This window comes from Spodoptera frugiperda, chromosome 8 (genome assembly GCF_023101765.2).
Source record: "Spodoptera frugiperda isolate SF20-4 chromosome 8, AGI-APGP_CSIRO_Sfru_2.0, whole genome shotgun sequence".
In the NCBI taxonomy this organism is placed as follows: domain Eukaryota; kingdom Metazoa; phylum Arthropoda; class Insecta; order Lepidoptera; family Noctuidae; genus Spodoptera; species Spodoptera frugiperda.
This window is the reverse complement of record NC_064219.1, coordinates 8,793,237-8,806,471: the sequence shown is the minus strand read 5'-3', so window position 1 is coordinate 8,806,471 and position 13,235 is coordinate 8,793,237. Positions and strand designations below refer to the sequence as shown.

General features: G+C 36.4%; 2 protein-coding genes across 2 annotated transcripts; both read right to left on the bottom strand.

Moving 5' to 3' along the window:
• Positions 1 to 368: 368 nt before the first annotated feature.
• Positions 369 to 9,836, bottom strand: LOC118275614 (splicing factor 3B subunit 2). The gene is made up of 13 exons (XM_035593639.2): positions 9,018 to 9,836; positions 8,438 to 8,571; positions 7,933 to 8,102; positions 5,773 to 5,965; positions 5,255 to 5,464; positions 4,572 to 4,774; positions 3,681 to 3,831; positions 2,949 to 3,152; positions 2,573 to 2,648; positions 2,031 to 2,199; positions 1,714 to 1,820; positions 1,122 to 1,336; positions 369 to 867 (listed from the first exon to the last, which is right to left on the bottom strand). Exons 1-13 carry the CDS (start codon positions 9,730 to 9,732, stop codon positions 799 to 801), a joined length of 2,616 nt encoding a protein of 871 aa, XP_035449532.2. The 5' UTR covers positions 9,733 to 9,836; the 3' UTR covers positions 369 to 798.
• Positions 9,837 to 10,764: 928 nt separating this feature from the next.
• LOC118275624 (mRNA export factor Gle1) lies at positions 10,765 to 13,105 on the bottom strand. The gene has a single exon (XM_035593650.2). It carries the CDS (start codon positions 12,933 to 12,935, stop codon positions 10,971 to 10,973), a length of 1,965 nt encoding a protein of 654 aa, XP_035449543.2. The 5' UTR covers positions 12,936 to 13,105; the 3' UTR covers positions 10,765 to 10,970.
• Between the last annotated feature and the right edge of the window lie 130 nt (positions 13,106 to 13,235).

Below are 13,235 nucleotides of genomic sequence, written 5' to 3'. Positions count from 1 at the left end.
AAATTGGAACGGTGTATGACAACGTGGTTTTTTAGCCGATATTTTATATCAAAATCGTTGATATTGTTGGAAGTTTACGGTTTTTGGAATTGCAATTCCAAATGATGAATGAATTTTAAAAATTCAAAAGCCGACTATGTCAGCAGTTGCAAAAAATAGTAATGAAATTTCTTTTTCACGCCTTTTATTTATTGAAAGGGTAGGTGCTTTTATACGACAGATGGTCGTCGCGTATTACTTACAATATAAGAGAACGCAACCGTTAGATACACGCATGACTTGTAGAGCTTGGAAATTTGTAGTATGAAAACAGTTAAATGTAAAATCCGATGGCAATAAATGGAAGACACAAAATAAAAAAGAAATAGTACTATCATTGAAGTCATTCTTTATTTGAAATTAATTGTCACACATGAATTGATAACCTCAATGCTATAATTTCATATTATGGGCCTGCGAAGTCTCGGTAACGACAGAAATCGGTCGCTATCTTGTACATTTTATTAAGATTTTCAACTGAGGTGAATGTATGAAATTGATTAATGAATACCTATCAGCCGAAAATAATAGCCAGATTTAGGATTGAGATCGATTTTTAGTTCTATAGAGTTTCTATCAAAACCTTAATCAATCCAAAGATTTTTAATTAAAACCGGCAATTAATTTCGGTCGTTTGCGACAAAATTTTGTTGTTATCGATGTTGAGACTACCAGCCCTGGATACACCGCCCAAGAATATCCTAACATAGGTACAATACACTTATAATATAAATTAACGTAATATGTCTATTATCACTATTAGAACTTGAATTCTTTGTATTTCTTCGACTGCTTGGAGTCCGTATTCTGTTGTCGCTTTCTCTTGTTCTGAAACAAAATACATGACATTAAAAGTGTGTCACTATTACGAAGGATGTAAGTAAATGATTAGACAAGTGATTGTTTAAAAAGTCGCTTAACCAAATAACGTTTACTTAGCAGAAAAAATCATAGTTGTAATTCACTCTTTCGCTAACATAACATAACCTGTCCCAAGGAATCGAACCAGATATCATTTATTTGGTTGTCGCGCTTGCGATCACTCGAATAAAGAAATTCATTGCAATAAATAACAAAATTACCTTCTGCCGAGCGACGTGGTCAGCCAACATGTCGGAGAGGTCCTCGTGTGCCTTGGGCCGTGTCTCCCGCAGATGTCTCTCGTATCGCGCGGCGACTGCCTCGGGCTCCAGCTCCAGCTCGGACGGGTCCAGCGCCACCTCCACTCCTCCCATGGAGGACCCGCCGCCGCTCTCACTTGTTGTACCTGCTGCGGCTGCCGGGGCTGCTCGCTTGCCTATATTAAAAAAAGTTATTTAGTGAACTGGATTGAATGTATGAACGAGATGCCCAACCCAATGCTTGATTGCGTCATCATTTGAGGAGCCTTTCTCCCCGAAAACAATGGTTAAACGGTTTCAGATATGTTCTGCAAACCTGCAACGCATGTGTGATACCTCTGATGTTGTGAGAGTGTGAACTTAAGCTACAGTGTCCTACTACCAAAGTAGTCTTTGCTGTATGTTGAATTTAAAAAAAGTTTTAACAATTTATTCATGGTTTAGCATGTTGTAAAATAATATTAACGAAGAAAAATTACTATTTTCATAATTAATTGTATAATTCTAGTTATATTTTAAACTGTACATTTTATCAAATGTAATAACATCTTACCCGGGTTAGCCGCGCTGATATCGTACACGTGTGTAGAGGCCATCATGCCCGGAGTCAGACCGACGCGGCGCTCTGGCAACACTTGGTATAGAGCTGGAGTGTCGCCACTGTAATAAAGTATTTTATTAAACTTTTGTCTTAATGTTTTAAGCTCAAAGGCCAAGTGATCTCATGTAGGACAGTAAGGAAAAGGATTGTCTTTATATTAATTTTCATAAGTTCTCAATAGTAGTTCGGGATGGTACCTGGCAAAAGCCTTACCACTTATAAGCCACTATGCTAGAATTAATAAAAAAAAATACTATAAAGAAACATACCCTTCCATATCACTTTCAACCTTCTTCTTCCTGAGCTCGATGGTGTCAGGAGTCTCCATGCCAGGCGGCACTGAGCTGATGCCGAGTGGAGTGACCAGACCCTCGCCAGGCGTCGCCACTCCAGCTGCCATGTCACCCTCACCCGGCTTCTCTCCTTCGTCGGATTCCTCTGCTCAAACAAATATAAATTACATGTTATGGTTTAAATTTTTCTGCTTGCCATTTAACACTATTGAGAAAAATTTTACCTGCCAACATAAAAGATATGTCATACATTTCTTTTTTTATATTTATTATAGTATTAGGAATGTCTATTACAACTCATACAAGTTAACTGTGCGATCCGCTGGAATGCAACCCTCGCTGCCCCGCGCAAGCGCTCATTAGCAATACCATCTTTGTCCCAATGACGTCACAGTGCGAGGTGCACAGTTAATTCGTACGGTTTGTAGTCTTAAATAATGTAATAACAGGATGTAGGCGAAGGCAAATTATTTTAGAGACCTCGGCTCTAACATTGCTTATAGACAAGCGAAACATACCTTCTTCTGATTCCTCCTCAGACTCAGACTCCAGTTCACCCCACATCGTTCTATCTATATCTAGGTCTTCCACATCCTGAAACAAAATCAATTATTTCTTTATTGGTTCATCACAATCTTCATAAACACAATCTTAACAATTAGATTGAAAATTGTTATTAGTTTTGCAAATAAAGAGAATTTTACATTCTGAACTAAAACAATAATAAAAATTAAAAACAGTACATCAGACAGGAAATGAAAACCTTGTCTACTTTTTGAAAAAAACATTGACTTCAGCAATTCTATATTTTATATTGGAGCCCATAATAATATCGTTACTAAATATTATTCATTTAACTACTACAGAAGACCATACAAAATTATTTCAACTCACATCCTGTCCGCTACTCTGGTGACCGAACACATCTCCATACAGCGGTTTTCCAGTCTCATCTACGGGTGGTTTGCCCCAACCTCCGGCGTGGTAACCAAAGGCACAACCTTCAGGGATGGGTGCGTTGAGGCCGGGAATCTTCAGGTTGGGGTAGGAGGGGGGCGGGCCGTAACGCTGCTGGGCAATCAGCCATGGCGGGGGAACCTGGAAAGAATAACGTATATTTATTTAAAGACTAAGTCATTATTTATTTTGATTATAGTTAAAAAATGGAAAATGCGTGCTCTTCTTTGTATAATAAATATTATGTGAATGTGGCTATACTGTAATTCTGAATAAATAATCGTCCTATCAAATGGTATTTTCTGTGTCGTGGGTGAGTTTCCAAATACAAAAAATTTACACCCACCATATCACAACCAGATGATGGACAACAATTTATGGATCATCGGGACAATAATAATTGTTCCACACGGGAATCGAACCAACGACACGTTGCCAGCATCTCTACTAATCGTGAAAATCATGGATATCATGTAATAAACTTCTAAATAATACAATATTTTTTTATACCACGACTGTGGCAAGAAAGCACACGGCCCACCCGATAGTAAGTGGTTACCGTGGCCTATGAATGCTTACAACACTTGGTGCATTACATGCCAACCCTTAAGAAACCTATTTATTATTAAATGACATAATACACATTAGTGCAAGCTTATCTATACTAACCTTATGTGATCCTGGTCCGACGGGCATGCCGAGTGCAGTCCTCAGCTCCTCGGAGAGGTCGCCCGGCTTCTTCTCACGCAGCCTCGTCTCAAACTCCTTGCCTTCGTAGTACAAGTCGCCGTGGATTGTCATCCGAGGTTTGGTTTGCCATCTATGTTTGAGAACAAATATTTATATCAGAAAACGTTTAGGTAACAATCCTGTGACATTCAACATTTTGTGTCAGAAACAGAAGTTTTGTATCTAATTAGAAAATGTCGAGATAGAAAATTCCAATTATACTTTATGTTCACTGGAAATCAGATTGACATTGTGCTCGACTAGCACTTGTAACCAACGCATAAACTAACATATAGAGTCGTCAAATGAATTACTGCACAGTTGATGCGGTAGCTGGGTGACCGGCTGCTGTGCTATGTGTAGCGAATTCGATTCCTGCACAAATTGTTGTTTCGGGTCCGGGTGTTGTTTGTAAACGCACCTACGACATAGGAGAAAATCCTAGCGTGGTGCAAAGTTTAAAAAAGATAATTATATTTTATTGACTGACTGCAAAACTCTTGCAATTTATTTAAAGCTCAGAGAAATACAAACCTATTTATAATAATGTGTATAACACATACTTACCAACACATGTATGGTCTCTGTCTACATTCCATAAAATTCCAACTTGAAGTCTTCAGCTAAAGAAAAAATGCACAATCCAGTCTTTAAACTGGTGTAACATGATCAGAAATAACGCAGTTTTAATAACTTGCTTTTATGATCACATTTAAATTGAAAAATATAGGAAAAAAAACACATAGGTAACTACCTCAACCAAATATTTAGTCTAAATTGAAATCAAGGTACTAAGAACTTTAAAGCTTTTATAATAAGGTCTCAACTTACTTGAAGAATGCATCATGAAGTTTTTGATAATCAATATCAATTTTGCCAAGTTTTGGCCTGGTCCTCTCCCTCATTTTGGCTTTAAGGGTCTTGGTTTCCTCCTTATCCTGCAGGGAGGCCCTCATTTCCATGATACCAGTTTTCTTGATAAAGTCCGGAAGATCGAAGGGAGGCTTTTCGATACCTCTCTTGCCTTGAAGGTACTGTGAATAAAGAAAACATTTTGAATATAATAATCGTTAAATTAATTAGTTTACTATAATACAATTATGTTTGGTATTTTCGGTGTATTTTTACATCAACAGCTCCTGAAATTTATTGCTGAACTTGGCCTTCTATACAAAAAAGCGTATAAAGTTTTTAAAAGGCCCAGTAACTAGAGCACACTCTACTGCCCAGTTTCTGTAGTCCCTTCGTCGGTTCTTATAACACCCGCAGGAAGACTAGGGGTTCAAACGAATTAATAAAACCTTCCTCCGCGTAGTTTCTATTGATTATATTTTCAGCCTATAGCCTTCAACACTAAATGCGCTATCTAATACAAAAATAATTATTCAAACCTGAGCAGTAGTTCCAGAGATTAACGTGTTCAAACAATCAAACAAGTATAGTTATGAATATCATTTGTTTGTTATGATTAATAGCTCTAAATATAATATTACAATATTTAGATAAAACCTTACCTTTCTCTTGTAGCACCAATGTCGCGGTACTTGCACAGTGTTCCTGTGTGCTTTCAACTGCACCAACAGCTTGGGATCACGAGCTGTGACGTCATACATCTCAACCACGTCTGGCCGAGACACCAACTGCTTGAGTTCGGCCACAGACAGCCGCGACAACTTCTTTAATTTACGTTTTGAGAGCCTTTCCTTTTCATCTGCAGCGTTTTTCTGGAATTGATGTTGTAAGAATTAAATTAATAATAGTGAAAATGGATTGCTTTTTATGCTTAAGTTATAAACCACACCACAAGGCTCATAGTTCAAAGAGAACACTGTATGCATTATTTGTAGACTTCAAAAAAGTGAAGTTTTTACATAATTACTTCAAAATTTTAAGTTAATTCAAGAGTTTTATTTTAACATCGTAGCTGTTGTTTATAATCTGATGTAGATCACATTATAAACTTACAAAATATCAAATAAGTCAAGGCTAGCTAAAGTTACTGAAACAATATTTTCAACAAATAATATCTTACCTCAACTGCCTCTTCATCAGCAGCGAACTGGTCCTGCACCTTCTCCTGAGGCTTGGAAGGTTTGGGAGCGTCCTTATCTTCTTCTTTGATGGCGTCATCCTTCTTCTCCGTGATCTTGAACGATTCCAGAATGCGATGGAACTGACGGTACATAGGCTCCAACTCATGGAACTGTATGTTTTCTTGTACATACCTGGTGACATATTAATTCAAAGTCAAAGTCAAAGCATTTATTTCAATTAATCCTAAATAAGGCACTTTTGAAACGTCAAATTGAATTGTCCGTCAGTCTGTCTGTCAGTGAAGCTAATTATGTTCAAAAGCTTAGTTACATAGCAGTTCGACTTTAATATGACTAGTTTCAAGCTAGGCTAGTGGCTCATATTCATGAGTAGCATTGCATGACAAATGAAGGGGTGAACAACAAGCAGTCTTTTTTCATAAGAACATTGTTTAAAAAGTTATAATTTTGTGTTCTTACTATAAATTATTATATAATTCTCTATCTTCTAACAATCTATTATAATCTACATTCATGTATCTAGTTATACAAGCTTGTTTGTAGTATTCCAAATAAGCCTAATCCTAAAATAAGAATACTTTTGTTCATACAAATGTTCATGATGTGAAAATCATTACAGTTGTAACAACTACCACACTCATGTAGTAAGAACTCATTAAATGATCTAAAAATGTATAAGAATCTATACATATAATAAAATCGTAGAAAAGTGCTGTCTGTACATTGAAAATAAAAATAAAAAAAATAGCAGGGGTTATTGTTATGTCGATGTCGAACCCAAAAATGTAATTAACTTTTTTTTTGTCTGTTTGTCTGTTTGTCTGTTCGTCTGTGCGCGCTAATCTCAGAAACGGCTGATCCGAGTTGGATGCGGTTTTCACGAATATATTGTGGGATGCTTAAATTTACATTTAGTGTTTGTTTCATGTCAATCGGTTCATAAATAAAAAAGTTATGTCAAATTAAAGAATCACGTCGAACATTCTATGCTTATACCATTAATCTCCGCAACTATTTGACGGATTTGGTTGAAATTTGGTACAGATATAGTTTAGAACCTTAGAAAGGACATAGATATATTTTTATTTCAAAAATCAAAAAATAAAAATAAGAAATAAATTATTTATAAATAATTCTATGTCGATCGTTACACGACTTCGGTTCATGTTATTGTTTTAATTTATCGAAAAAAAGTAAATAAATAGTAAAAAGGTATGAAAAAAATAATATCAATATAATAAAACATTTAGTACAAAGAAAATGCTCTAACGGAGTATAGATAATTCTATGTCGATCGTTACACGACTTCGGTTCATGTTATTGTTTTAATTCATCGAAAAAAGTAAATAAATAGTAAAAAGGTATGAAAAAAATAATATCAATATAATTAAACTTTTAGTACAAAGAAAATGCCCGAACGGAGTATAAATAAATAATCCAAGTTGTCTTTATCCTCGATAGATGGCGTTGGGATCGAAATAGATCGCGCTATGGTTTCGTTACATTCATTTGGTTGGGTATCGGCCGAGCGCTTCGGTACTATCGTAGAAAAAGTGTATTATCAGTCGTATGATTATTTGTCTGTAGTGGTCCTGCTGTTTCGTATATTCTAAATTGGTTTCGTTGTATTTGTCAATTAATAAGTTTATTTGTTGGGTTTTCCTGGTTTTTTGGTTAAACTATTTAACGTAGGTTTAGTTTGATATCGATTATTAGTAGTTACTGTAGTTAGTTTTTTTAATAAAATTGTAAGTCTATTTTTTTTTAATTAGATTAGATTTAAGTCGTTTCTTTTAAATTATTTAGTTTAAGCTTGGTTATTATAGCATAGAGGATAGGTTGTAATATAGTTTTTTTTTAATTGTTATAAATTCGTAATTCGTAGCTTTCTTTAGTTTTAAGTTAGTTTAAGTCCGTTTTTAAACTATTTTTCCAATGCCCTAAGTGAGTATACATCTATTAAATTCAAACGCAGAGCTCATTATGTTGATTTTTGAAGAGTTCCCTGGAATATCTTCCACATCTCATTTTTGAAGATATCCCGCGAGATCGGGAACTATGTGGTTAAAACCAAAAATTTGCCGGAAGTCACTATTCCACGCGAACGAAGTCGTAATAAAATAAAATGACAAACTCACTCAATTTCCACCTCCTTTTCATTCTCTTTATCACTGGATTTCTTGCCATCATCCTGTCCTGATGCAGCGGCGTCATCATCTTTCTTCTTGGCTTCCTCTCGCCTCTTCTGTCTGGCTGCCTTCTTCTTTTTCTTCTTTCTTTTATTTTTATTTGCTTTGTTTGCTGTGCCCTGGAATATACATAAAAAATAGTTTTATAAACAACTTCAATTGTGTTACATATAAATTAGTTGTGATTTACGTAACCAGTACTTAATATTTCTTGAAATCATTATGAATAACCTACTAAATGTAACATTCTTATTTCAGTCAGTTAGTTTGTCAAGTGAAAAACAATACTGAGAAGTCATAGAGTAGAGTAAGTAGTCACAATTGAAGATTGTAATGATTAGTAGAAGTAAATTACAAGTATGCTTAACCAATGAACACACAGACACAGATTCATAATAATTGGCATTCTATAGTCTTTGCCTTAAGTTATGTATGATTAGTAAAATGAACATACTTCTCCTTTAGAGATGACGGGTGGTTGTGGAGCATCAGGAATGTTGTCATCATCAGAGTCTCCCTCATCTTCCTCTGCATCATACTCTGTACTGATCACTGGGGCTGGAGGAGCTTCTGGTTCTTCTTCGGTTTCTACGATAAAAGAGAGATACAATTGTTATCAAGCATTATAATAATGTGATTTTTATGAACATTCTAGTTGCTGCTATTAATATTGATTTTGTATTAGGTTAGTTTTATTGTGTAATGAAATGTAAATTGTATTGATAAATAAAATTTTCAGAACATTGGTTGTTATTAATTCTACTTCAAGTTTGAATTACCTGACACACTTACAACCGAATACTCAAACGCTACTCAATTTTAAGTTTTACATATATCATTTTAGTTTTATATCATGCTATCTCTGTCATTTTATAAAGAATTGATAGTGACAGTACTACATTTGAGAGTGTCTTAAAATTGAGTAGCGTTGAGTTCGGGCAATAGTTACTGACAATTAATGATACAACTAAATATTGAGCTGGAAAATACAGCTTCATGTTTCAAATATTAATGTAAGAACTGTAAGAACATACCTTTTGCTACATCTGTTTCATCTCCCAGAGCAGCCTGTCTCTGGTCCTTGTACGCTAGAGCTTCTTCTAACGCTTTAGGAAGCACAACTCCACCAACACCAACTGGCTTGTTCCTGAACTCCTCAGGAGTATCAATCTTCATAGTCAGCAGAGACGGCAAACTGGACGGAGGTCCTTGCATGCCACTAGATTCATCTCCCTCAACTTCATCTTCATCTCCTTCCTCTCCATGATCATCCCAACCTGGTGGACCATCCTGTCTACCCCAACCTGGAGGTCCTTGGCCCTCCCAACCCATAGGAGGCATATTTGGCGGCGGTCCCATCCCAGGTGGACCCATATCCATTCCTTGGTTCCCAAAGTTACCTTTCATGTTAGGTCCACGCATCATGTTTGGAGGCATTCTTGGCGGTCCCATACCGGGAGGTCCCATTGGTGGCCCCATTCCCATGCCCGGAGGAGGGCCCATTCCTGGTGGAGGCGGTGGTCCCATTCCAGGCGGAGGGGGACCCATTCCCATCATACCCGGTGGCGGTCCCATACCAGGCGGCATTGTAGGAGGCATTGCAGGAGGCATCGTAGGAGGCATCGCAGGCGGAACGGCAGGAGGACCGCTTGATGAAGTAACCGGCGGCGGTATAGCGCCAGGCGGCCCCATGGGTGGCGGCGGCATAGTACCAGTTCCCATTGGTCCTGGCGGCGGTGGCGGCGGCATTATAGAGAATCTAAACTATTTATATTTCACTTAAAACTCACTTTATTGACACAACAACATCAAACGCATCATAGGTTAGTTTTTGCAGGGTTGTCATACTTGTCAATATTAAAAATAATTGCTAACTTGGATACTTGCCTTTTTATCTTCAGTTAAGTTACAGCCTTGGAGACCGAAAAAGTTTTTTTGAAGGAAGGAAAATTATCAAAAATAACTCTTTCTGTCATAGACGAATCAAGAATAGTTACTCTTACCGACTTAAAACCTTCTCGTTCCAACTTTTGTTTCGAGCCAGAGCCCCAAAGTAAACAAATAACCTTTGCGGTTTTCCGCAGCCGGGGAAAGAGCTTTGTTTTAGATTGTACACATTTGTACGTTTCTCAATTAGGTACCTATTTATGTACTGAAAATGTGATAGGTACGAATAAATAGAATACATAATTATATTTATACCTACTCTATAACATTCAGTTGCCACAGTGGTTGTGGGTTCGATTCCCGCATAGGGACGACAGTTATATGATTCACAAATTGTTATCCTGTACACTAGGGTGTGATGTACAGATATTTTTGTGAACATCAACGCACCAATTATCACCAATAACAAACAAAATACTCTCAGATCCGGTTATCGAAACTATGTTCCTTAAATACTTACCTTTTGTTCGGTAGTTGTGATAGCGACTAACTACTCGATATAAATGAAAAAATAAGTTTCGGCATGCTCATTTATACAATGTTCTAGTTTAGCAAAAGATTTTTGTGAAATCCTCTAAGCTAAGTATAAGGAACTTATAAACTGTACATGTTCCTTAGCTAAGTAGGTAGGTACACATGGCAGAGGCATGCTTCGGCACGAATGGGCCGGCAACACACTGCTCTAGTATTGCGAGTCTCCATGTGTGACACAGATTGCTTACCATCAGGGCTAAGACAAAAAAAACAGAAAATTATCTAAGATTCATGTAATAACACCTGTTTATTCAGAAAAGAAAAGAAATGAAAAAGTGGGTAGTAATAAAAAAAGATTAATAGAAATGAAATGATGCAGTCAACAATCATTTATTACAAACAAAAACATGATTACTTTTTGTACTTTGAGTTACTTGAAGGCATAAGGCATTAGCAATATTAGTTCTATTTAATTTACTTACCTATTATGCTTAAAATATATTCAATATCAATAGAAGTACACTAATTCATTACAAAAATAACTTATTATCTAATAATCTATGACATCACCAATTTATTTTGGTGGATTCCGGAGGTGCCGGCACATTAGACTGTATGACAGTCTGCAAGTAAACCTCCAACCTTGTCTTGGGACCTCCTTCATCTATATTCTCTAGCACCTTTAGATACTGATTATTTGTAAGTTCTAATATTTTCCTAAATTGTCTACCATAATGTTTATCACACTGTGAACCACACATGATAAAGAAATCATGCACTAATGTAGCAGAAATATCTGGTTCAGGTTTTAAATTCAAAAAGGATGCAAGCCATTGCCATCCATATCTAAGGCCATTGGGATTGGGAAGGTTTATAAACTTAGGCATTGGGGCAATCCATATTGCACAGCGTAACCTGAATATGCCAGACATTCTCTTGAGGAATTTATCTTGTTTCTCAACAACTCCATCAGTGTAAGTGTAACCTCTTGATAAGTAGAACTCCTGGGTTGTCTGACCTTCTTTCTGGGGCAAGTACATAGGTACTAAGTAAGGACAATACCTATGAAAGTTTGCTTCAACTAGTCTACCAAACTGTGGGAATTGAGACCACAAAGCAACTGTAACAGCAGCTAAGGGGTAGGCAGCTTCCGTACTACTTGATACTAGCAGATCTCCTTGCCTCACAATTTTCTTTGCTAGCAATGCTGTGCAATAAAACAAGCCCTGTGGATGCTGTGTTGCTGTTATATGAGTGTCCAATACTTGCACTCTCTCTCCTTTCAGTAACTTTGAAAGTTTGTCATACTTGTCCCTCATGTGCACTGCACTTACTGATGACAATGCATTCACTGGAGTGTTCACTGCCTTTTGACAGTCAAATCTGAATTTCTTGTAATTGACATCTTGTAGTAAGTCTTTATATTGAGCTTCATACTGTTCCAGTTCAGTTCTAAGTTTCTCATAATATTCATAGTTTCTAGCAGAATAGAACACTGGTTTAGTCTTTTTAGGTTGTTCCCTTTTGAGTCTTTCAGCTTCAGCCGCTGCTGCCATTTCTGCTGCTTTACGGTTCTGTAGATCCTTTTCTTCTTGTTCTTTCTTCCTTAACAGTTCTTCTTCCTCCTTTTGTTTTTTCAAGGTCTCTTGCTGTTTCATTACTTCAATTTCTCCTAATATTTTCCCTTTGATGTTTTCTATGTTCATGTACAGAATCTCAGCTTGCTTCACATCTTTGTCAGATACCCCATTAGTTTTACAAATTTGTATGATATTATAAATATTATCCACAACTGTTTTTGTTACAGTGGAGTACTTGTCACAGATGCTCTGAGCTAAAGGTTCTATGTTTAAGATGTTTGATATTTCTTTGTAGCATTCACATATTTTAGTGAAGTTCTCACTTAATGCAGCAGACCTAGCAGTAGCTCTGTTTTGTTCTTCAATTATTCTGTTCATGTTTTCAATTGTTTGTGTGTTGATAATTTGACTATTTTGTTCATCTAAACGAGCTTTATTTAACACATTTTGGTTGTCATTCTCCTGTAACTTCTTGAGCATTTCAATTTTACGTGCTTTTCGTTGTAGTGCCTGTCTCTTGTATTCTTCACGTTGTTGTGCACAAATATTTGTCATAAAATGTGCTCGTTTCGTTTTCATATTGTCAAGCAACATATTGAAGTTTTCCGAAGATGCTTCTAGCAGTTCGTTTTCATATTTCTTCATAATGAGTGTGTATCTAAGGTCTTCACGTATCTTGTCCTCTATCAAATCTTCACCATAGTTTTCCTCTTCAGTTATTTTCTCTGGTTCTTTTATAAGTTTTAAATCTTTTTTTTGGGGACTCCTAGGTCCTATAGTCACTTCTTTTATTAGAGGACTCATTTCAGCAGCTTTGGTTAGCGCAGAAACACGTAACCTTTCGAAACCGGCAAGTTGCTCGCTGATGCTGATGTCCCCTTTTCTAGTCGAATTATGATTAGTGGAGAGATCTTCATAGCTGCTAAAACTAATATCGTAAGACCTATCCATTGTAAATATTGCTTATATCGATAATCAAAGACACATTACACGTTTATAATCAAGCAGCTAGGTAATAACAATGGACGTTTTTTATTTTCTGTCAAATACACATTTTACAAGTTCATGACAAGTTCACAGCCAGATTTTTGACATTCGACGTCGAGTTTCTCACGGCTTTCGTTTGACCGTTACATTTTAATAGTGTTGTAGTGTACCCCTGAATTTACGGTAAAAATTATTCTTTAAATTATATTTTTATGGTTATATTTACATTTAATTTTTGTATTAACAATCAAACTCTTCAGTATA